The sequence below is a fragment of the Stomoxys calcitrans genome, chromosome 1 (assembly GCF_963082655.1).
Source record: "Stomoxys calcitrans chromosome 1, idStoCalc2.1, whole genome shotgun sequence".
NCBI lineage: Eukaryota > Metazoa > Arthropoda > Insecta > Diptera > Muscidae > Stomoxys > Stomoxys calcitrans.
The window spans coordinates 177,142,672-177,167,243 of NC_081552.1; the positions used below are offsets into that span (position 1 = coordinate 177,142,672).

The window sequence follows — 24,572 nt, forward strand, 5'->3', positions numbered from 1 at the left end:
TAACTGTTTTGAAACTGGCGGGATTTCCGCTGAAGAAATTTGCGGCCAATGATCCAGAATTGCTACGCCATCTTCCACCTGAAGATCTATTTGATTCCGAGTTTCTGCGTTTCCAGGAATCTAGGGCTACCAAAATGCTCGGTGTGAAGTAGAATGCAGTCACAGATACCTTCAGCTATTCTTTTGACCGAATTGACTGGGAGCAACTTATGACTAATCGTAAGGTACTTTCCGCTGTCGCTCTACTGTTTGATCCCGAAAGCAAGCCGTCTGTAGTTTATTGTAACCTTCTTGTCGCAAAAACTAAAGTTGCACCAATTTAGCCAATGTATCTGCCTCGACTAGAGCTAAATGGCGCTTTTCTCCTCACAAAATCGGTGAGTTAAGTGTTCACTAACTTCGATTTTAAATTAAGCAGTGTTACACTTAGGATCGACTCTTCCATAATGCTTGGATGGCTTTCAAAATCGCCATGGTCCTTGGAGACCTATGTGGCAAACTGCACTGCACAGATACATGAGCTGGTACCTGGGTGCACTTGGAGACATGTCCCGACTCATGACAACACCGCGGATTTAGGTACGCGGGGATTTAGAGCAAAAGACCTGCTTCTTAATCCTATTTGGTTTAATGGACCGGGTTGGTTGACGAATTCACCCTCAGAGTGCGAACGTACGAATGTCCGCGCAATTCATGAAGTGATAGTAGTGTTCGCTTTTTTGGACCAATTTTTATCGTATACCCGAGCCTTGAGAGTAATTTTGTATATGTTTCCCTTTTATAGAAACTGCCGTAACCAACTCCAATGCATTTCAAGGAATACGTCTCAATCTCTCACACAGAATGAAATCAGATGGCGAGGTCTGAACCAATCTCCCAAAAAAGTTCATTTCGGTCTATGAATCCGTTTCTTGAGTCAGGTGATATGCTTCGCGTAAACGGAAGACTGGCCATTTCATCTCTCTCTTAAAACGAGCTCCATCCAATAGTTCTGGCAGGAAACTCACGGCTATGTTATTTATACCTTCTTCACCTACATCAGCTTCTGGCTCACGCCGACTGCACCCTAATGTGTAGGATGGTTCAAACGGAATTCTTTATAGCGCGTCAAACCTACAATTAAATCCATCATACACAAATGTAAGACATGTATAATCTTCAGGCAAAAGCGGTGCGTGCAACTTATGGCTCCTTTACCTCCACAATTACTCCCCCATTCCACATAACAGGCATTGATTTCGCCGGTCAATTTGAACTGCGATGTTTGGCTTTACGGCGTTCTACACTCTTAAAGGGATATGTAAGCATATTTGTGTGTTTTACCACTAGGGCGGTTCACTTGGAGCGACAAGTACTCGACGCAATAATTTGAGTGACAATTCATACCACCGTAAGCACCTCACATGGGGGATTGTGGGAACCAGCTGTAAAGAGCTTCAAGTGGATTGCCGGTGCTCACCGTTTTACCTTTGAACAATTTTTAACGGTACTCGCTCGAATAGAGGATGTCATAGGTTGAAAAGAGGTTGCAGATATTAATCCGCCCCATGCCACTATGGACATACACCTATGGCAGTAGTCGGCTTGTTGTGCGCTCTAAAAACTATAAAGTAACCTCTAAAAAGAAAATTTTAAGTTACGCATTCCGTGCTACAAAATCCTTTATTATTTTCAATACCACTCCCCTTAGTTGGTTCATGTCTGATATTGTGTCTCCACCTAAGTACCGGTATCTGTTGGACGCGAAAGCCGGGCAATGACAAAGGAAATGCTCAAACGTCTCATTATCTTTCCCGCATGCTCTACACATGCTATCACTTTCCGCACCGATTTTACATAAGTGAGCGCGTAGTTCTATGTGTCCCGTTTTGATACCAATAGCTATACTGACCTCCTTCTTACGTCCTTTCAGTAATAGCCTCGTCTTTTCACGATCTGGATTCCCCCATAGGATTTTCGTCGTCCTACTGACTGTTTCGCTGTTCCACAATGTTGCATGCGCATTCGTCGCCGCTCCCTTAACTCGGTCTGCGTCGACCCGAAAGGCTTCCGGTTAACCAAGTTTATTGACGGAAGTCCTCTGGCCTTCACCGCCAAATCGTCTGCCCTTTCATTTCCCCTTACTCCGTTATGGCCCTAGTGGGCGTGGTCCTCATCGCTCCGCCTATGCCAAGACAACATGTTCTCTGAACCTATTGTGTGGCCATTATGTTGTATTTTTCTCCATGTAAGTATTGGTTTAATCACGCTCCTGTAGAGCCAGTGGACTATCCTAGGATTCAGGCGCCTTTTCGAGCCTACGGCCCGTCTACATTGTTCCCAACATCTGTGAGCCTTCTCAGTAAGCTCCTGAATGTGACACTTTCAATTCAGTTTCCTGTCCAAGATCACACCTAAGTATTTGACCTTGTCAGATATCGAAATCGTCTTATTAAGGAAACGTGGTGTGTTAAATTAGCCACCTTCGTCTTCCTCGTGAACAGGCATATTTCAGTCTTCTCTGGGTTAACATTGAGACCTCTGGGTCTATCCCAGTCATATGCCATATGCAAGACTCTTTCGGCCCTTCTGCATAGCTCGTTCGGATCCTTACCCCTTAGAAGTATTATAACATCGTATTATAACATTGTTAGGCTGTGTTGGGTCTTTCGCCACTACACTGTCTGATATTTTAGTATTAGGATCATTGCTTTTCCTAGTCTTTCCAATATTGAGAGATGCCGTGATTGTCTCGTTGTCGGCCCCCTGTTTGTTGGGCGGTGTTGAGTCACCTGCCACTGCACGACCTGATGTTGTAGAATGAAAATTGTTGCCTATCCTAGTCTTCCCAACCTTGAACAAGTAAAAAGGCGTTGGATTAAAATCCGGTGAAAATTGCATACCTTATGTCCCATAGCAGTTATATTGAAATATGATCCGATTTGGCCCAAATACTAATAAGTACAAGTCATTGTTCAATTGTGTATAACGAAATAATGGTCTTTTTAATAGCTATATCTAAAACTAAAATGATCTGAACCATATACAACATGGATGTCGTGAAATCTTGATCGATCTAGATCAAATTGCCGAAATATGTGGAGGGACTTAACTCAACTCTCTGTCCCAAAATTTCGGCAACATCGGACAATAAATGCGCCTTTTATGGGCCCAAAATATTAAATCGAGAGATCGGTCTATATGACAGCTATATCCAAATCTGGACCAATCTGTGCCATATTGCAAAAGGATGTCAAGGGGCTTAACTTAACTCACTGTCCCAAATTTCGGCGTAAGCGGACAATAAATGCGCCTTTTATGGGCCCAAAACCTTAAATCTTGGGATCGGTCTATATGGCATCTATATCCAAATCTGATCCGATCAAGGCCAAATTGAAGAATTATATCAAAGACAACTCACTGTCCCAAATTTCAGCGAAAACGGATAACAGATGTGGCTTTTATGGGCCTAAGACCATAAATCGGAGGATCGGTCTATATCGCAGCCATATCCAAATCTGAACCGATTGGGGCCCAATGGACAAAAGACAAAAGCGAAAACGGATAATAGATGTGGCTTTTATGGGCCTAAGACCATAAATCGGAGGATCGGTCTATATCGCAGCCATATCCAAATCTGAACCGATTGGGGCCCAATGGACAAAAGTTGTCAACGGCCCTAACACAACTCACTGTCCCAAATTTCAGCAAAATCTGATAATAAATGTGGCTTTTATTGGCCTATGACCCTAAATCGGCGGATCGGTCTATATGGGGGCTATATAAAGATATAGTCCGATACAGCCTATCTTTGAACTTAACCTGCCTATGGACAAAAGGGTTCCGTGCAAAGTTTCAGCTCAATATTTCTATTTTTAAAGACTGTAGCATGATTTCAACAGACAGACGGACGGACATGTCTAGATCGTCTTAGATTTTTACGCTGATCAAGAATATATATACTGTATAGGGTCGGAAATGGATATTTCGATGTGTTGCGAACGGAATGACAAAATGAATATACCCCAATCCTTCGGTGCTGAAAAATACAGCTTAGCTTCCGTAGTGCGCCATGCCTTTAGTCTTAGCCAAACTTGTCACGGAGACTTGATCAATGCCAACCACAAACAGAATTCCTTCCTCCTTCTTTTCCCTGTGGAAGACCTCCCACTTCTCTGCGACCAAACCTTTGTTTTGCTTGTTCAAGATTCCCAACATTCCGTCGCAAATTTACTGCCCCATCCTTTGATGAAGACCGTAGCCTTTGTGAGCTGGGGATAACCCTCTTTCTCACCAGGTCAAGCTTTACGCCCTCCCAGGGAGCGTGAATACCTCTGACGAGCTGTAGCAAAACATTCCGCCGTAGCAAAACGCAGCGTAAATATGTCCCCTCTAAACTCGCAGCTCATCATTTGTATGGTTGGACCCTCTGCAGAGTTCAACACATGTTCAAATATCCGATCGTTAGCCAGATCCTCCACTTGGGACCGATGATCTGGTGGAATCCTACCGGATGCACAGCCGATATTGATGACTGCATAAGTCAGCTCATCTCTGTTGTGCTTCCTTGCCATCCTGGCGTAAGAGGGCGGCACCTAACCATCTTCCCCGTCCGTGATGGCTGTGGCCTCCTTTTGGAAGTCACAGTCCTCCATGAAGACTCAGGGGCCTTGCGCGCTTCCTTCGTTTCTGTTCCAACTTTACCTACCTTCGCAGGACACTGTCTGGAGTCTCCATTGCGGGATGGCTGGCTTGGTTTTCCCAGAGTACTTGAAAGCGGGGAGCTCTTTTTCTTCTTCAGTATTTTAACAGTGTTATGCTCTTCGGGAGATCTGATTTTTTTCCAGCTTCCGGAGAATTGCTTGGAATGTCAGTTCTATCCCTTGCAGCACCCTCACTTTCGCCCGATTACGCTGCCGGTACATGGTCCCCTGTCTCCTTCGTCGTGCACCGGATCGCTTTCTCGGTCTGCTTGTGAGCTTAGCAAAGCCATCGCTCACTTCTGCTGTCATCCCGATGCCCTCATCTCTCGATTTGGCTGCGAAGACTGTTGCATTGACACAGTCGCTGTCGGAATCCGAGTCAGAAACACCATCTTTACTTAAAAGCTGGGGACGAACTGTGCATCCCTCTGGTTTATCCGTCTCTTTCCCATTAATTAGTTTGACGATTAGTTGTGCGCTTGAAGCATTACTCTCGACTACATGTGCCATGGCACCCACACCTATAGAAGGGGAGGACAACACTCTACAATCTGACGCCACCACAGCAGATGTTGAATCTTTGGAGTTCAGTTCTAGCCTACTCCAAAAGGCTTTAAATTTTTTTCGTAATAGGTAGTACCTATTCCGAGATACGAATATATATTTATTTTTTCTTTGATAATACACTTTTAATAAACTTCCTTTGTTGTTGGTTTTATTAACACCAAAAAACTAATTGGTTGTTTTTACATTTATTTTTGGTTTTGGGCTACAATTATTAAAATATCAACTCTTAATATTGCTTCTCCTTCCAGTGAGTCCACTTAAAGTAGGGGATTCCATTGGATCTTAAGACAATTAGTGATGTCATTATTGTCTAAAATCTGCCTGGAACGAATATAGAAGCCCCTCCTGTCATCCTATTGGAAACCCCGCAAATCTGTTCAGGAAGCTATATCAGGTTATAGACCGATTTGGACCGTACTTAGCACAGTTGTGGGAAGTCATAGCAGAACACTATGTTCAAAATTTTAGTTAAATCGAAGAAAAATTAAGGCTTCCAGTGGCTCAAGAAGTCAAATCGGGAGATCGGTTTATATGGGAGCTATATTCAAATCTGAACCCATATGGCCCATTTACAATCCCCAATGACCTACATCAATATTAAGTATCTCTCCAAAATTTCAGGAGGCTATCCTTACGCGTTCGACCGCTATCGTGATTTGGATGGATGGACATGGCTAGATCGACTCAGAATGTCGAGATGATCAAGAATATATATACTTTATATCAATACTAGCTGACCCGGGCCAGCTCCGCTGTGCCTTGTTTTATTTTATATAGAACAAAAGTTTTCTTGAATGTTTATTTTCGACAATTAAAGAGCTTTTAGTGAAATACTATGCTACGAAAATAGTATATCGCTTGACTAACAATTTAACAACTTAAGTGCCTTTGTCCGAATCCCATATGATTTTTATTGGTCTACGAATTTAAGTTTGGATGTAAGGTGTACTCCATTCTTAAAATACTTTACTTCAGCCCGCTACTCTCATGATATCTGATTTATGGGTGTTTTCGGGGGTGAGGTGGTCTCCCAGGCACTTGGCCCTGAAAAAATATCAGCATCGTGCTCTTCTTTCAAAAACCATTTATTTAAACCCCATATTGCCATTGGTTTAGGGGAGTTTACACGATGAGGCGTCCCCCAAACACATGGCCCAAAATAGGTTATCAAATTCGTTTTCTATTCTTAAATACTACATATTGGCATGGTCGAAAAGTTTTTACCCTTTGCGGGTTTTTTTTGGGGAAGGGGTGATTCCCTAAATACATGGTCCTAAATTTGGATATCAAATTCGTATTCTACTCCCAAATACCTTTATTTGAGCCCCATTTTGCGATGGTCACTAAAAAATTGCTGATTGTGGGGTATTGCAAACGTCAGCAAATACTTACTATTTGGGTGGTGTTATGGGGGTGGGGTGGCCCCATAGACACTTTTCCCGAATATTGATATCAGATTCGTGCTTTACTCCCAATGACCTTTAATTTGAGCCCCATATTGCTATGTTCGTATATTTGTCCCCTTTAGATGTTTTTGGGGAGAGGCTCCCCCCAAACACTTGGTCCCATATTTGGATACCAGATTCTAATTCTACACACAAATACCATTTATTTAAGCCCCATATTCCCATGGTCAGTAAATAAGTCCTGTTTGGGGGTGTTTTGGGGAAGGGGTCCACCCCCCAGAAACGTAATCCCACATTTGGATATCAGATTCGTATTATACCCCCAAATACCTTTCATTTGAGTCCCATATTGCCATGACCGATAAATATGTCCGATTAAGGGGTGTTTTGGGGGTTGGGTGGTGTTGTGGGGGTGGGGTGGCCCCATAAACACTATTCCCGAATATTGATATCAGATTTGTGTTTTACTCCCAAACACCTTTCATTTGAGCCCCATGTGGCTATGGTCGTAAATGTGTCCCCTTTGGGGGAGGTTCTTGGGGAGAGGCGGCCCCCCAAACACTTGGTCTCATATTTGGATATCAGATTCTAATTCTACACTCAAATACCTTTTATTTAAGCCCCATATTCCCATGGTCAGTAAATAAGTGCTGTTTGGGGGGTGTTTTGGGGAAGGGGTGGAAACGTGGTCCCACATTTGGATATCAGATTCGTATTCTACTCGAAAATACCTTTCATTTGAGTCCCATATTGCCATGTCCGATCTAGGGGTGTTTTGGGGGTTGGGGTGGTCCCCCTAGCACTTGGATATCAGATACGTTTTCTTATCCTAAATACCTTTTATTTGAGTCCCATATTGTCGTGATTGGTCTAAATATATGTTTGGTAGGTTTTAGGGTGGGGCGGCCCCCCTAGGTACCCCATCCGAAATTTAAATACCAAATTTTTATTTCTAGGGTACTATTGCCCAAAAAGAAATCGCGGATTTTTTAAAAGAAAGTAAATGCATTTTTAATAAAACTTAGAATGAACTTTAATCAAATAAACTTTTTTTACACTTTTCTTCTAAAACAAGCTAAAAGTAACAGCTGATAACCGACAGAAGAAAGAATGCAATTACAGAGTCACAAGCTGTGAAAAAATTTGTCAACGCCGACTATATGAAAAATCCGCAATTACTTTTTGGGCAACCCAATATATGGGGGCACACAAAATTTCGCTTAAATCGCACCACCCATCTCCGAGATCTGGCGTTTCTGAAAATTAGGGTAAGGGGGAGGGTCCGCCCCCCTTCAGATATCAAAAAATTTACTACCCTTTTTTTCACCACGGGATCATTATGAACCATCTATGAAAATTTCAAGAAAATTGGTTCAGCCGTTTCTGAGTCTATAACATAACAAACAAACAATTGATTTTTATGTAAGATTTTTAGGTGTTACAAACGGAATTGTGGGGGGCATAAAGAGAATCAATTCAAAGTTTTTTCTAATTGTCTTCATTTTAAAGAAGCAGACGGACGGATCGACAGATAGCCCCACGGACGGATGAACATGGCTAGATCGTCTTAGATTTTTATGACGATCAAGAACGTATTAACTTTATAGGGTGGGAAATGGATGTTTCGATGTATTGCAAATGGAATGACAAAATGAACATACCTGCATCCTTTGGTGGTCAGTATTGCAAAATACCAATTGGGAAACCAAAGGTACATTTTCTAGCTAATGGTACACTCATTTTGATCCTCAACGCTAGTTAACAATAACCAAATTTGGGAAATATTGAACTTCCTATGGCTCTAAAGAATTATATGATTGTTATGAGTTCGTTAATTTCATAACAGTTACGAAATTATTTTACATAGCACTAGTTAACTTTATTTTCTGATTCTCAATACAAAGGTCCCGAGTTCGAATTACATACTTTAAAAATACGTTGAAAAAGAGGTTGAAGAGTTTGTCTGCCCCATACCACTATAGATATATATCTAAACAAGTAATAGGTTTTTTGTGCGCTCTAAAAACTAAAAAGTAACCTCGAAAAAAAAAAATCTATGTTAGGAATTCCGTGCTACTTTTAAAATCTTTAGTTGTTTTCCATACCACTCCCCTAAGTTGGTTCATGTCTGCTATCGAATTCCAACCAAGCACCGGTGTCTGTTAGCCGTGAAAGCCGGACATAGGTGAATGACATAGCTAATGCTCCAAAGCTCTTCATCTTACCCACATGCCATACACATGCTATCACTTGACGCACTGATTTTACATAAGTGAGCTCGTAGTCCTATTTGTCCCGTTATGTCACCAAAAGCTATACTGACTTCTTTTTACTTCTTTTCAGTAATAGCCTCGTTTTCTCACAATCTGGAGCCCCCCTGTTCCGCTGTTCCACAGTGTTACAGTGTTGTTTGTCGCCCATGCCCTTAAATCGGACTGCATCGACCCGAATGGCTTCGGTTTAACCAAGTTTATCAACAGCAGTTCTCTGGCCTTAACTGTCAAAACGTCTCCCCTTTTCATTCCACTTTATTCCGTTATGGCCCGGCACCCAAATGATGCGGATTGTGCCATCCTCGAGAAGACGTTAATCTCCTTCTTACACTGCAAGACTGTTCGTCACCTTACTCTCATGGTTGTTATTGCCCTTATAGCAATTATACTGTCGGTAAAGATGTTCACACTCGACGTCCTCGCTTTAGCACCACACCACCTCACGCATTCCGTAATCGCCCGGATCTCCGCCTGCAGGACCGTATTATGGTCAGGCAGTCTAAAACAGATGTCAGTCCCTGGGTTTTCAATGTAAACCCCTAGGCCCACTCTGTTCCCTAGCTTTGATCCATCCGTGTAACATGATCTTCCAGATGGCAATACAAGGGTTCCGTCAGTCCAAGACTGTGCCGCTGGCAGCAGTGGCACTCGACCTCAAGTGCGGTTCCAATTAAGTTTCCTATCCTAGATTTAGTCTTAGCAAAAATCTCATCGGAATTTTTTCTTTAAAAAAAATTTTATTGAATTTTGTCTTTGGAAATAATATAACCTTTTTTAACTTTTAAATTTAAAATTTTGTCTTTGGAAAAATTCCATTTAAATTTTATATTTAGAAAAAAAAATATCATTGAATTTTGTATTACAGGATAAAAATTGTTTAAATATTTTTGTGAAAATTTCACTTTTTGTTTTTTTATATTTTTCCTGCGAATCCTGCAATGGATATTAAAAATATTAAATACTTGCACACATCTTTTGATGAATCTCAGCTATTGAACAGTTTGAAAGCCTAGTTCAGGGTAAAGTTGGCCCTTTTTTTATAATCAATCTACCCAATATGGCCAAAATTGGACAGCTAATGAACCCCAATAAGAAGTATCTATGCAAAATTTCATGCGACTAGCCTCATTCGTTCCGACGGTATCGTGATTTTGTCTACCTGTTGAACGGACGGACGGATATTGCTAGATTGAATTCGAATACTCATGCAATTGAGAATATTTATTATGTATGTTTCGAGGTATTACACACGAAATTTGGGGGAAATTTACCTTACAGGGCACACCCCCTAATTCTGAACCCAGGCACGAAATTCTGAAGTCCGTTTCTGGGGCAAAAGCCTCTCGATCCCCTAGCCAACCAAAATGTCGTGTCCGCTACCCAGGGATTGCCGCGTGGATGTTGGAATTACATTTTAATGCCCTCGGGAGTATATTTAACCTTTACGATGCATGGCCAGTTGGCAGAACGTGGAAGGTCTCTCAGTTATAAGTGATAGGAGTGAAAACCAATAGCCCCTCAAAGTAAGCATAAATGCAAATTTGAACATAAACATCCCATAAAGGAACAGGGGCAAAGTTCATACATAGCAAATAATGTTTTTCGAGGGACCTTCTTGTTATAGCCGAGTCATATGTTGTCGCCATTAATCAAACCCAGGCGTTCAGCATCATAGGCGGACATGCTAACCTCTGCACTACGGTGGCCCCCCAAGTTGCCATAAACAACTGCAAAAACTTCGATTCCATAATGAGCAGACATGGATTAGGAACAATGATTGAAAACAGAAAAGTGCATTAGTAAAGCGATTGCCATAGGCGGTAAGAGAAGTAAGTAAGTAAGAGAATCCACCCTGCAGGAAGTTTGGGGTAAATCCACCTCTCTAAACATAAATTACCGGTCATATCACCAGTCATTTTAGTCTATTGTGTGGTTGCTTTGCCGTATTTTTCTTTTCGCAGAATAAACCGGTGAAACCACCGGAATAAGTATCTCTATTATGGCGACAGTTTTTATACCCTCCACCATAAGATGGGGGGTATACTAATTTCGTCATTCTGATTGTAACTACTCGAAATATTCGTCTGAGACCCCATAAAGTATATATATTCTTGATCGTCGTGAAATTTTATGTCGATCTATCCATGTCCGTCCGTCTGTCCGTCCGTCCGCCCGTCCGTCCGTCCGTCCGTCCGTCTGTCGAAAGCACGCTCACTTCCGAAGGAGTAAAGCTAGCCGCTTGAAATTTTGCACAAATACTTCTTATTGGTGTAGGTCGGTTGCTATTGTAAATGGGCCATATCGGTCCATGTTTTGATATAGCTGCCATATAAACCGATCTTGGGTCTTGACTTCTTGAGCCTCTAGAGTGCGCAATTCTTATCCGATTGGGATGAAATTTTGCACGACGTGTTTTGTTATGATATCCAACAACTGTGCCAAGTATGGTTCAAATCGGTTTATAACCTGATATAGCTGCCATATAAACCTATCTGGGGTCTTGACTTCTTGAGCCTCTAGAGTGCGCAGTTCTTATCCGATTGGGATGAAATTTTGCACGACGTGTTTTGTTATTATACCAAACAACTGTGCCAAGTATAGTTCAAATCGGTTCATAACCTGATATAGCTGCCATATAAACCGATCTTGGGTCTTGACTTCTTGAGCCTCTAGAGTGCGCAATTCTTATCCGATTGGGATGAAATTTCGCACGACGTGTTTTGTTATGATACCCAACATCTGTGCCAAGTATGGTTTACATCGGTCCATAACCTGATATAGCTGCCATATAAACCGATCTTGGGTCTTGACTTCTTGAGCTTCTAGAGGGCGCAATTCTTATCCGATTCGGCTAAAATTTAGCATGACGTATTTTATTTTTACTTTCAACAACTGTGTCAAATAAGGTTCAAATCGGTTCATAACCTGATATAGCTGCCATATAAAGCGATCTGGGATCTTGACTTCTTGAGCCTCTAGAGTGCGCAATCCTTATCCGATTAGAATGGAATTTTGCACGACGTGTTTTATTATGATATCCAACATCTGTGCCAAGTATGGTTCAAATCGGTATATAACCTGATATAGCTGCCATATAAACCGATCTTGGGTCTTGACTTCTTGAGCCTATAGAGTGCGCAATTCTTATCCAATTGGAATGAAATTTTGCACGACGTGTTTTGTAACGATATCCAACAACTGTGCCAAGTATGGTTGAAACCGGTCCATAACCTTATATAGCTGTCATATAAACCGATCTTGGGTCTTGACTTTTTGAGCCTCTAGAGGGCGCAATTCTTATCCAATTTGAGTGAATTTTGGCACGTAGTATTTTGTTGTGATATCCAACAACTGTGTCAAATATGGTTCAAATCGGTTCATAACCTGATATAGCTGTCATATAAACAGATCAGGGGACCTGACTTCTTGAGCTTCTAGAGGTCGCAATTTCTATCCGATTTGGCTGAAATTTCGCAAGATTTTTTTTATTGTTACTTTTAACAACTATGTCAAATAAAGTACAAGTCGGTTCAGTCGGTTTGCCTAAGAAGAGATGCCGGGAAAAGAATTCGACAAATGTGATCCATGGTGGAGGGTATATAAGACTCGGCCCGGCCGAACTTAGCACGCTTTTACTTTTTTTTTTTTTTATTTTATAAGTACGCATTCGTTGATTTTGGTGGTTTTCTTGTTGTACGCATCGTATTTTAAAACAAGTAAAAGCGTGCTAAGTTCGGCCGGGCCGAATCTTGGGAACCCACCACCATAGATTATGCTAAAAATTTGTACAAAATAAACTTAAACCGAGAGACGGGTTTACATGGGAGCTATATCAAGTTATAGACTGATTTGGACCGTAATTCGAACAGTTGTTGGAAGTCGCCGGAGCACCACATTTCAGCCAAATCGGACAAAAATTGCGGCTTGTAAGAACTCAAGAAGTCAAATCGGGAGATCGGTTAATATGGCTGCTATATCAGGTTATAAACCGACTCGGACCGTACTTAGCACAGTTATTGGTCTTAACAAAACACCACATGCAACATTTCAGCCAAATCGGACAAAAATTGCTGCTTGTAAGGGCTCAAGAAATCAAATCGGGAGATCAGTTTATGTGATAACTATATCAGGTTATAGACCGATTCGGACCGTACTTAGCACATTTGTTGTTAAAAATTCAGCCAAATCGGAGAAAAATTGCGGCTTCCAGTGTCTTAAGATGTAAAATCTGGAGATCGGTTTATATGGGAGCTATATCCAAATCTGCACCATTTGCAATTCCCAACAACTCACATGAATATTAAGAAACTGTGCAAAATTTAAAGCGGCTTCTTTTATGCGTTCGAACACTATCGTGATTTGAAAAAAACAGACGGACGGACATGGCTAGATGGACTCAGAACGTCGAGACGATAAAAAATATATATACACTAAAGGGTCCTAGACGAATATTTTGAGGTGTTACAAACGGAATGACTAGATTATATACCCACCACCATCCTATCTATGGTGGTGGGTATAAAAATGATAGGCGATATAGGGTATGTTTTTATAACATTATACTCGTACATTAAATGCAAGTCAGATGTCCTGGAAAGATAGCCATTGCCAAGTTGGACCGGATAGCTAATTATTGTTATTGTTATCATGCAGTCGATAAAACGTGCTTTGCACTATGTTGTAAAAAACAGGGACATCTTTCGTTGGTAGTTGCAGGGTTTTATTTCTATCCTATTCTGTGCAAGTCAGATGTTCTAGCAAAATTGTCCTAGATAGTTATCGATATTATGCAATTACAAATAACAACAGTAAAAGCGTGCTAAGTTCGGCCAGCCGAATCGTGGGAACCTACCACCATGGATTCTGCAAAAATTTTATACAAATTAAATTTTTTAGAAGGGCATAATTTTATTCTACATACCAAACTTCTGTCAAACTAGCAACAATTAAAGCTTCTAGGAACAGAACAATGATGATCGAGAGACCGGTTTACATGGGAGTTAAATCAGGTTATAGACTGATTTGGACCGTATTTGACGCAGTCCTTGGAAGTCGTAACAGACCATAACATGCAAAATTTCAGCCACATCGAACAAAAATTGCGGCTTGTAAGGACTGGAGAAGTAAAATCGTGAGATCGGTTTATATGGGAGCTATACGGGTTATATACCGATTTCGACTTTTCGTGGCACAGTTGTTCGAAGTCATAACAAAATGCATGCAAAATTTCAGCCAAATCGGATAAAAATTGTGGCTTGTAAGGGCTTGCGAAGTCAAATCGGGAGATCGGCGTATAAAGGAGCTATATCGGGTTACAAACCTATTTGGTCCGTACTTGGCACAGTTGTCGAAAGTCATAACGGAACCACACATACATCATTTCTGCCAAATCGGAAAAAAATTGCGGCTAGTAAGGGCTCAAGAAGTCAAATCGGGATATTGGTTTATATGAGAACTATATCAGATTATAGGTCGATTTAGACCGTACTTTGCACAATTGTTGGAAATCATAACAGAACACTACGTGAAAAATTTCAGCCAAATTTGACGTCGTATTTTAGTGACAAGCGCTTAAGAAAATACAATGGCGGAAATGGAAATTCGGCCGGGCCGAATCTTATATACCCTCCACCATGGATCGCATTTGTCGAGTTCTTTTCCCGGCATCTCTTCTTAGGCAAAACAGGATATAAGTAAAGATTTGCTCTGCTATTAGAGCGATATCAAGATATGGTCCGGTTTGGACCACAATTAAATTATATGTTGGAGACCTGTGTAAAATGTCAGCCAATTCGAATAAGAATTGCGCCCTTTGTGGGCTCAAGAAGTAAACTGGAGAGATCGATTTATATGGGAGCTGTATCGGCCTATAGACCAATTCAGACCATAATAAACACATATGTTATTGGTCATGAGAGAATCCGTCGTACAAAATTTCAGGCAAATCGGATAATAATTGCGACCTCTAGAGGCTCAAGAAGTCAAGATCCCAGATCGGTTTATATGGCAGCTATATCAGGTTATGAACCGACTTGAAATTTCAGCCAAATCGGATAGAAATTGAGCCCTCTAGAAGCTCAAGAAGTCAAGTCCCATGATCTGTTTATATGACAGCTATATCAGGTTATGAACCGATTTGAACCATATTTGGCACAGTTGTTGGATATCATAACAAAATACTACGTGCAAAATTTCATTCCAATCGGATACGAATTGCGCACTCTAGAGGCTCAAGAAGTCAAGACCCAAGATCGATTTATATGACAGCTATATAAGGTTATAAACCAATTTGAACCATACTTGGCACAGTTGTTGAATATCGTAACAAAACACGTCGTGCAAAATTTCATTCCAATCGGATAAGAATTGCACACTCTAGAGGCTCAAGAAGTCAAGAACCAAGATCGGTTTATATGGCAGCTATATCAGGTTATGAACCGATTTGAACCATACTTGGCACAGTTGTTGGATATCATAACAAAACACGTCGTGCAAAATTTCATCCCAATCGGATAAGAATTGCGCACTCTAGAGGCTCAAGAAGTCAAGACCCAAGATCGGTTTATATGGCAGCTATATCAAAACATGGACCGATATGCCCCATTTACAATACCAACCGACCTACGGAAGTTAGCGTGCTTTCGACAGAGAGACGGACGGACGGACGGACGGACAGACGGACGGACATGGCTAGATCGACATACAATACAATATATATACTTTATGGGGTCTCAGACGAATATTTCGATTAGTTACAATCAGAATGACGAAATTAGTATACCCCCCATCTTATGGTGGAGGGTATAAAAATCGCGATTTATTTTAATAAAACTATAGTAAAATCCTTTCCAAACAATCGCCAAAAGTCACGCACAACCTCTATTTTCTATTAATTTGATCATAAGAGTAATTATATTTAATTTTTTTTTATAATCAAATTATTATTATAAAAATAATAAGGTGTGAGGCAGCCACTGCGGCTATGAGATTTATGGCGATGAGAAAATGGATTGAGGATGGGAGCATACCATCTTCATCATACCATCACAGTATAATCGAGGAGACGAAAGGAAACCTGGAAAGAAGGGAAGAGGTTTCCGATCGGATACCCGAGATGGGGCACTGCTGCCATCGGCACTGATGGATCAAAGCTAGGGGACAGAGTGGGGGTGTGAATTGAGAACCTAGGGACTGAGATCTGTTTTATACTGCCTGACTCTTATACGGTCCTGCAGGCGGAGATCCGGACAATCACGGAATGCGTGAAGTGGTGTGTTGCTAACGCGACGACGAGAAAGGGGAGAGGTTTCCGATCGGATACCCGAGATGGGGCACTGCTGCCATCGGCAAAGTCTTGGATTGGCGGAACCCTAGTGTTGCCATCTGGAAGATCATGTTACACTGATGGATCAAAGCTAGAGGACAGAGTGGGCCTGGGGGTTTGAATTAAGAACCCAGGGACTGAGATCTGTTTTATACTGCCTGACCATAATACGGTCCTGCAGGCGGAGATCCAGGCGATCACGGAATGCGTGGAGTGGTGTGGTGCTAACGCGAGGACGTCGAGTGTGAACATCTTTACCGATAGCAAAATTGCCGTAAGGGCAATAACAACCAGGATAATAAGGTCACGAACAGTCTTGCAGTGTAAGAAATAGATTAACGTCTTCTCTGAGGATGGGAAAATCAGCATCGTTTGGGTGCCGGGCCATAATGGAGTAATGGTAAATGAAAGGGCAGACGATTTGGCGTTGAAGGCCAGAGGACTGCCATCAATAAACTTGGTTAACCGGAAGCCTTTCAGGTCGACGCAGTCCGAACGCGACGAGTGCGCATGCAACATTGTGGAACAGCGAAACGGTCGGTAGGACGGGCGAAAATCATATGGGGGCGATCCAGATCGTGTGAAGACGAGGCTATTACTGAAAGGAAGCACGAAGAAGGTCAGTATAGCTATTGGTGTCATAACGGGACACATAGGACTCATTTATGTAAAATCGGTGCGGCAAGTGATATCATGTGTAGATGATGAGACGTTGGAGCATTTCCTTTGTCATTGCCCGGCTTTCGCGTCCAACAGATACCGGTACTTAGGTAAAGACACAATATCAGACATGAACCAACTTAGGGGAGAGGTATTCAAAAAACAATTAAGGATTTTATAAGTAGCACTAAATTCGTAACTAAAAATTTTCTTTTTAGAGGTTACTTTATAGTTTTTAGAGCGCACAACAAGCCGATTACTGGCTTAGCTGTATGCCCATAGTGGCATGTGGCGGATTAATATCTGCACCCTCTTTCCAACCTAACCTAACCTATAATAAAACAAGTAAAAGCGTACTAAGTTCGGCCGGGCCGAATCTTATATACCCACCTCCATGGATCGCATTTGTCGAGTTCTTTTCCCGGCATCTCTTCTTAGGCAAAAAAGGAAATAAGAAAAGATTTGATCTGCTATTAGAGCGATATCAAGATATGGTCCGGTTTGGACCACAATTAAATTATATGTTGGAGACCTGTGTAAAATATCTGCCAATTCGAATAAGAATTGCGCCCTTTGGGGCTCAAGAAGTAAAATAGAGAGATCGATTTATATGGGAGCTGTATCGGGCTATAGACCGATTCAGACCATAATAAACACGTACGTTGATGGTCATGGGAGGATCCGTCGCACAACATTTCAGGCAAATCGGATAACAATTGCGACCTCTAGAGGCTCAAGAAGTCAAGATCCCAGATCGCTTTATATGGCAGATATATCAGGTTATGAACCGATTTGAACCTTATTTGACACAGTTGTTGAAAGTAAGAATAAAATAGGTCGTGCAAAATTTCAGCCAAATCAGATAGGAATTGCGCCTACTAGAAACTCAAGAAATCAAGTCCCCAGATCTGTTTATATGATAGCTATATCAGGTTATGAACCGATTTGAGCCATACTTGGGACGTTTGTTGGATATCGTAACAAAATACTTCGTGCAAAAATTCATTCAAATCGGATAAGAATTGCGCCCTCTAGAAGCTCAAAAAGTCAAGACCCAAGATCGATTATATGACAACTATATCAGGTTAAGGACCGATTTGAACCATACTTGGCGCAGTTGTTGGATATCATAACAAAACACGTCGTGCAAAATTTCGTTCCAATCGGATAAGAATTGCGCACTCTAGAGGCTCAAGAAGTCAAGACCCAAGATCGGTTTATATGGCAGATATATCAGGTTATGGACCGATTTGGCGCAGTTGTTGGATATCTTAACAAAACACGTCGTGCAAACCGAATCAACGCTTGTGATATGCGCCATAAACGCAATGAATTCGATCCGTTTTTAAAACGAATCATAACTGGAGATGAAAAATGGATTGTTTACAACAACGTTAGTCGAAAACGATCATGGTCCAAGCCAACGATCATGGTCCAAGTGAACCAGCTCAAACCACTTCAAAGGCTGATATCCACCAAAAGAAGGTTATGCTGTCTGTTTGGTGGGATTGGAATGGTGTGGTATATTTTGAGCTGCTTCCAAGGAACCAAACGATTAATTCGGATGTTTACTGTCAACAATTGGACAAATTGAATACAGCCATCAAGGAGAAGCAACCAGAATTGATCAATCGTAAAGGTGTCATATTCCACCAGGACAACGCTAGACCGCACACATCTTTGGTCACTCGCCAAAAACTGAGTGAGTTTGGCTGGGAACTTTTGATGCATCCACCATATAGCCCTGACCTTGCACCATCAGACTACCATTTATTTCGATCTATGCAGAACTCCTTAAATGGTAAAACTTTCGGCAATGATGAGGCTATAAAATCGCACTTGGTTCAGTTTTTTGCAGATAAAGGCCAGAAGTTCTATGAGCGTGGAATACTAAATTTGCCAGGAAGATGGCAAAAGGTTATCGAACAAAATGGCAATTATATATTTGATTAAAGTTTATTCTAAGTTTTATTAAAAATGCATTTACTTGTTTTTAAAAAATCCGCAATTACTTTTTAGGCAACCCAATATATGAGAGCTATATCTAAATCTGAACCGACTATTAAACAGATCGTTTGAAAATTGTTGATACTTCGGCCATGTAAGTGCAAATCCGGCGATAAAAATGAAAATTATCCTTACTTCGGCTATTTAAGTGCAAATCAAGCGATACATATATATGGGAGCTATATCTAAATTCATTCGCATTCGTCGTTGGGCCGAAAAAGTGATATGTGCAAAATTTCGTGATGATTGGACAACAAATAAGGCCTGCGCTTTGATTACATGAATACATGGATTCTCAGACGGACATGGCTAAATCGAATCAGAAAGTGATTCTGAGTCGATCGGTATACTTATCAATGGGTCTAGCTCTTCTCCTTCTTAGGGTTACAAACAAATGCACAAATCAATGATGCCCTGTACCACACTGATGGTGTAGGGTATAGTAGATAAAAAGTTTTGAATTAGACCACCTATGACTACTATTAAAACTAAATGGAAATTTTAATTTTATTTTAAAAACCAGTCGGGCGGTGCCGACTATATAATACACTACACCACCGAGTATACGTAATACTTTTAATCGATAGCACTTTAGTCAGACTTTAATTTTGCCTACCTGTTGAAATATCGAATAGAACCTTATACGATTTTCTTACGATGATACGAAAATTGTGGCTTCTACAGCCTTAAAAGTCGAAACGCATAAAATATATAAATGGGAGTTTTATCTAAATCGATTTTGAAGAAAATTTTGCACACGTATTGAGATTTCAATTAAACCATCTCATGAAAAATTGTGTAGAGATCGGGCCAAAATTGTGTCTTCTACAGCATTAAAAGGCCATATCGGATGAAAAAATGGGAGCTATACATAAATCTGATCCGATTCTAATGAAATTTTGCACACATACTAAGACATCAAAAAAAGCACTTTGTGCCAAATTTGGTAAAAATCGGACCAAAATTGTACCTTCTACAGCCTTAAAAGACCATATCGGATGAAAGATATACATGGGAGTTATATCTTGATCTGATCCGATTATAATGAAATTATACATATATATTGGAACGTCACAAAAAGCACTTCGTGCCAAATTTGGTAAAGATCGGACCAAAATTGTGCCTTCTACAGCCTAAATAGGTCAAATCAGACGAAAGTTATATATGGGAGCTATATCTAAATATGAACCCATTTAGATAAAATTTTGCACACATGTTGGAACGTCACACGAAACATTTTATGCCAAATTTGGTACAGATCGCACCAAAATTACAGCTTTAAAAGGGCATATCGGATGAAAGATTTATATGGGAGCTATATCTAAATCTGGACCGATTTCAACAAAATTTTGCAAGAATTTGGGTCGTTTAAAAAAACACTTCGAGCCAAATATTGTAATGATCGGGCCAAAATTGTGGCTTCTACAGCTTTCAAAGTGCACATTGGATGAAAGATATATATGGGAGCTCCGATTTTCTTTCAAAATCAATAGCGTTCGTTCTTGGACAAAAATGACACTTTTTTATGAAAATCGGACGACAAATGCGACCTGTACCTTGATTACAAGAATACATGGACAGACAGCCAGACGGACATAGCTAAATCGAATCAGGAAGTGATTCTAATCCGATCCGTATACTTATCGATGGGTCTAGATCTTCTCCTTCTAAGTGTTGCAAACAAATGCACAAATCTATCTGTACTACAGTGGTGGTGTAGGGTATAATTATAAAAATGGGGCTGAAGAACATCCTTAAAACTTGTCATCATACCCAGAAATCTAACAACAAATAATTATTTTGTAATATATATCAAACAAATGTCAAACGTAAAACGAGTAATGAGTGTGCCTCACTCGATTATATATATATTCCATCGAACCAGATTTAGGTAAAGTTCCCATATATATCTTTTTTGCGTTTCGACTTTTAAGAATGTATATAATTTTAGTCCGATCTTTAAAAAATTTTTCATGAGATGTTTTAATTGATAACCCAATATGTGTGCGAAATTTCATCAAAATCGAATCAGATTTAGATAAAACTTCCATATATGTCTTTTATGCGTTTCGACTTTTAAGGCTGTAGAAGCCACAATTTTTGTACCATCGTATGAAAATCGTAGAAGGTTCTATTCGATATTTCAATAGGTATCCAAAATCAAAGGTTAGAGCTGAGGTGCTATCAAGACCATCTGCATAATTTCAATTTTGAATTTTGCAGATAAAAAACCAAAATAAATATTATGGGGCTGTTATCGCAGCAATTTGTATCTTAAGTGGATGACACAAACTGTTCATGCAGTAATAACTCCTTCTATTATTCTATTGCCTCCTCGACGGAATTTAATTCCTATTTCGATGGCATTGACAATGTCTAAAATTCTTAGAACATATCATTTTCTGATATTTGCATTTAATGAAACTTTTTGTTATACTTCAAAGATAAAAACGATTTTAAATGTAATTTTACAAACTTTTACCATAATGTCATATAAAATTATGCTGTGTTTGTAACAGGTAAAGCAACAACGCAACCTTTATATTTTCATATACGAGTACAAATTTGTCAAGTGCAAAATATTTTGTACAACAAGAATCAAAAATCGTACACAAGCATACTCATACATTGATATATTTTCAAATCTAAAGATATTTCACACACCACTTACCTCCCAATAACCGTTTCCGTCTTTCGTTGTCACATCACTATAAGCCAGTATGGCTGCTGGTCGGCTACTGCGGAAATCGAACTTGATATTAAATTCCTCGGCATGATTTATGGGCCACCAAATGTGTGATGTTGCAAAAGGATATGTTATTGGTATGACATTCACTTCATTTTCTTCAAATTCCGCTTCCAGGACACCTACAAAATTGCAGGGATGACAGCATTAATAAGCAGCGCCATGACAGCAAAAAAAAAAAGAAAAAATCAAAACAGCAGAGGGGAAAACGTTAAGTAAAAATTTATGGAATTTTTATCGTTCGAATTTGCAAAATTCATACACATCTGCAGGTTATTGCAGCCAAATGAAAAAGTTGAAACATTCTCAAGCAGTAGCAAGCATGATGATTGACAAAATGAAATGAGAACATCACTCAGTGCAGTATGCAATTGAATGTTTATTGAGTTTTTTTTTATGATTTATTAACAGCGATAGTGAAGAATAAAATCTCATATCCTGCTGCATGCAGATAAATTGGCTATATGAGAAAATTCAAATTATTGTGTGTGCTTTAATGGCATTATTTGCTGAAAAAATCTTTTTTATTTATTAGGAAATGTGAAAATTGGAATAGGAAAATTTTATTCCCATGAACAATTTCTTCATAATTTGATATTTTAAAGTAAATTTTATTTTCGTAGGAAACTAATTGGCCCAATGGATGCTAGCGGGCTTTATGATCATGAGAATTATGTTAGGCGGGAAGAGTTGATTACTGAAAAGAAAATGTCTGATCAACAGATTTTTGAATATAGAAATATAATATTTTTGAGCAGAAGTAATAGATGGCGGAACTTTATTGTTCACTATCAACGCTATGGGAATGTCGATATGAATATCGCGGCTGCCGCCATTGTAGTTCATGTTTGTAATGCGTATTGTCATATCATATCTAATCATGGTTACTAAGTTCGACTTGCATTTGGGAAGAAATAACTAAGAAGTAATCATAAACATGGCCGGCGCAATAGGCAAACATAATATTTCTTTGAATACTGTGAAGTCGGTGCACAGAGCATCAAGACTTTCAGAGCCATGGATCCCATTCGATTTTTATACCCTCCATACTATGATTGGGTTAAACTAATTTAATCATTCTATTTGTAGCACCTCGAAATATTCGTCTAAGAGCCCATAAAGTATATATATTCTTGATCGTTATGGCAATTTAAGTCGATCTAGCCATATGCGTCCGTCTGTCTGTCGAAAGCACGCTAACTTTCGAAGGAGTAAAGTAAGCCGCTTGAAATTTTACTTCTTATTAGTGTAGGTCGGTTTGTATTGTAAATGGTCCATATTGGTCCATGTTTTGATATAGCTGCCATATAAACCGATGTTGGATTTTCACTTCTTGAGCCATTCAATTCTTATCCGATTTGGCTGAAATTTTGCATGTGTTGATTAGTTATGACTTCCTACAACTGTGCCAAGAACAGTCCAAATCGGTATATAAACTGATATATCTCCCATATAAACCGATCTCCCGATTTGACTTCTTGAGCATGGGGCGCTGGAAGCTCCAATTGGCTGACATTATGCATGCAGTGTTCTGTTACGACTTCCAACAACTGGCCCAATTACGGTCTGAATCAGTCTATAACCCAATATATCTCCCATGTAAACCGGTCTCTCGATGATCCTTGTTCGGTTCTACAAGCTTTAATTTTTACTGGTTTCATAGAAGTTTGGTATGTGGAATAAGATTGTGCCCTTCAGCTAAATTGGTTTTGTTTAAATTTTTAGCAGAATCCATGGTGTTGGGTGTATAAGATTCGGCCCGCACAAACTAAGCCCGCTTTTACTTGCTTTTTGCTCGTTTCTCAATTTCAATTTGAACCATAGAAAGATACACCGTCGTTTAAGTTATTGAAAATCAATGTCGGCCCCTAAATCATCCTTTACATGTTTAACAAGTGATATATTTGATACAGTGTTTGGAAACAGTGGTGGGCACACAAACACATTTGTACGCTGTTTCCATGTCCATGGGCATTTATGCCTGTACATAGGTTAGGTCACATTTAGGTGGCAGACTCACTTAGACGTTTTCATCCATTGTGATAGAAATAATTTCCTTATGACTCCCGGCATTGCTGTTGAATTTCATGGAAATCGGTTCAGATTAAGTTATAGCTGCCATATATATTTATCACCCGAATTTCAATTTTAGATCCTTTGTCAGCGTATTTATATTTGTTCAAATACATTATCAAATTATTTCAATACTCGCATATATATGCATCTCCCGATTTTCCCTTTTAAGGCCTTTGCTAACGCATTTTGCCCAACGATTTACTACATGGCTTCTACAATATGTACTGACTTTGGTCGGATTTCTAGATATCAAATTTATGCAAATTTTAGTTGTTTTAAAAATTTTAGTGAAAATGTATTGGTAGCCTTGAGTGAAGCGGCTACAATGCCTCAAAGAAAAAAAATATATATCCGTATGTCGGAATAGGTACTGCCTTTGCTCCTGTAGTCGAGAGTAATGCCTCAAGAGCACAACTAGTCGTCAGACTAATCAATGAGGAAGAGACTGATCAACCAGAGGGATGCACAGTTCGTCACCAGCCTGTAAGTAAAGATCTCTCATCTGCTCCCTGTTCTTTAGACTGCATTGACTTTCCTGGCACTGCACTGCCTGATGTCAGCAAGGGCAAGATTCATATTGCCTTAATTCGGGAGCCATGGACGACCCGGAATAAAGTCTCTGGACTAAACCATATCAACTACCAATTATTCTATGCTATAACTGATACTCGGCCGAGGACCTGCGTTATTTGTCACAAAAATTTGAATTATATATTTACTTTTTGGGCAACCCAATATTTTCCCCAGAGTTGTCAAAGTTGGATGCAACAGTGGTGAGACAGGAGACGGTGGAGCATACCTGGCATCACTTTAACTGCCTTTCGACACCGC

At 40.0% G+C, this 24,572-nt stretch overlaps 1 protein-coding gene and 1 long non-coding RNA gene across 8 annotated transcripts in view; one reads left to right on the forward strand and one right to left on the reverse strand.

Annotated features, from left to right (window-relative positions):
• LOC106093786 (axotactin) overlaps nucleotides 1–24,572 on the reverse strand; it is a 448,664-nt gene that overhangs the window by 281,871 nt on the left and 142,221 nt on the right. For all 7 annotated transcript variants that reach the window (XM_059363679.1, XM_059363659.1, XM_059363628.1 and 4 more), the window contains exon 9: nucleotides 21,591–21,787. In XM_059363679.1, the coding sequence (XP_059219662.1) occupies nucleotides 21,591–21,787 (197 nt within the window). The remainder of the gene's footprint in view (nucleotides 1–21,590; nucleotides 21,788–24,572) is intronic.
• LOC106095158 (uncharacterized) lies at nucleotides 21,782–22,144 on the forward strand. Its single transcript, XR_001222702.2, has 2 exons — nucleotides 21,782–21,880; nucleotides 21,938–22,144. It is a non-coding gene; the product is annotated as an uncharacterized LOC106095158 (long non-coding RNA).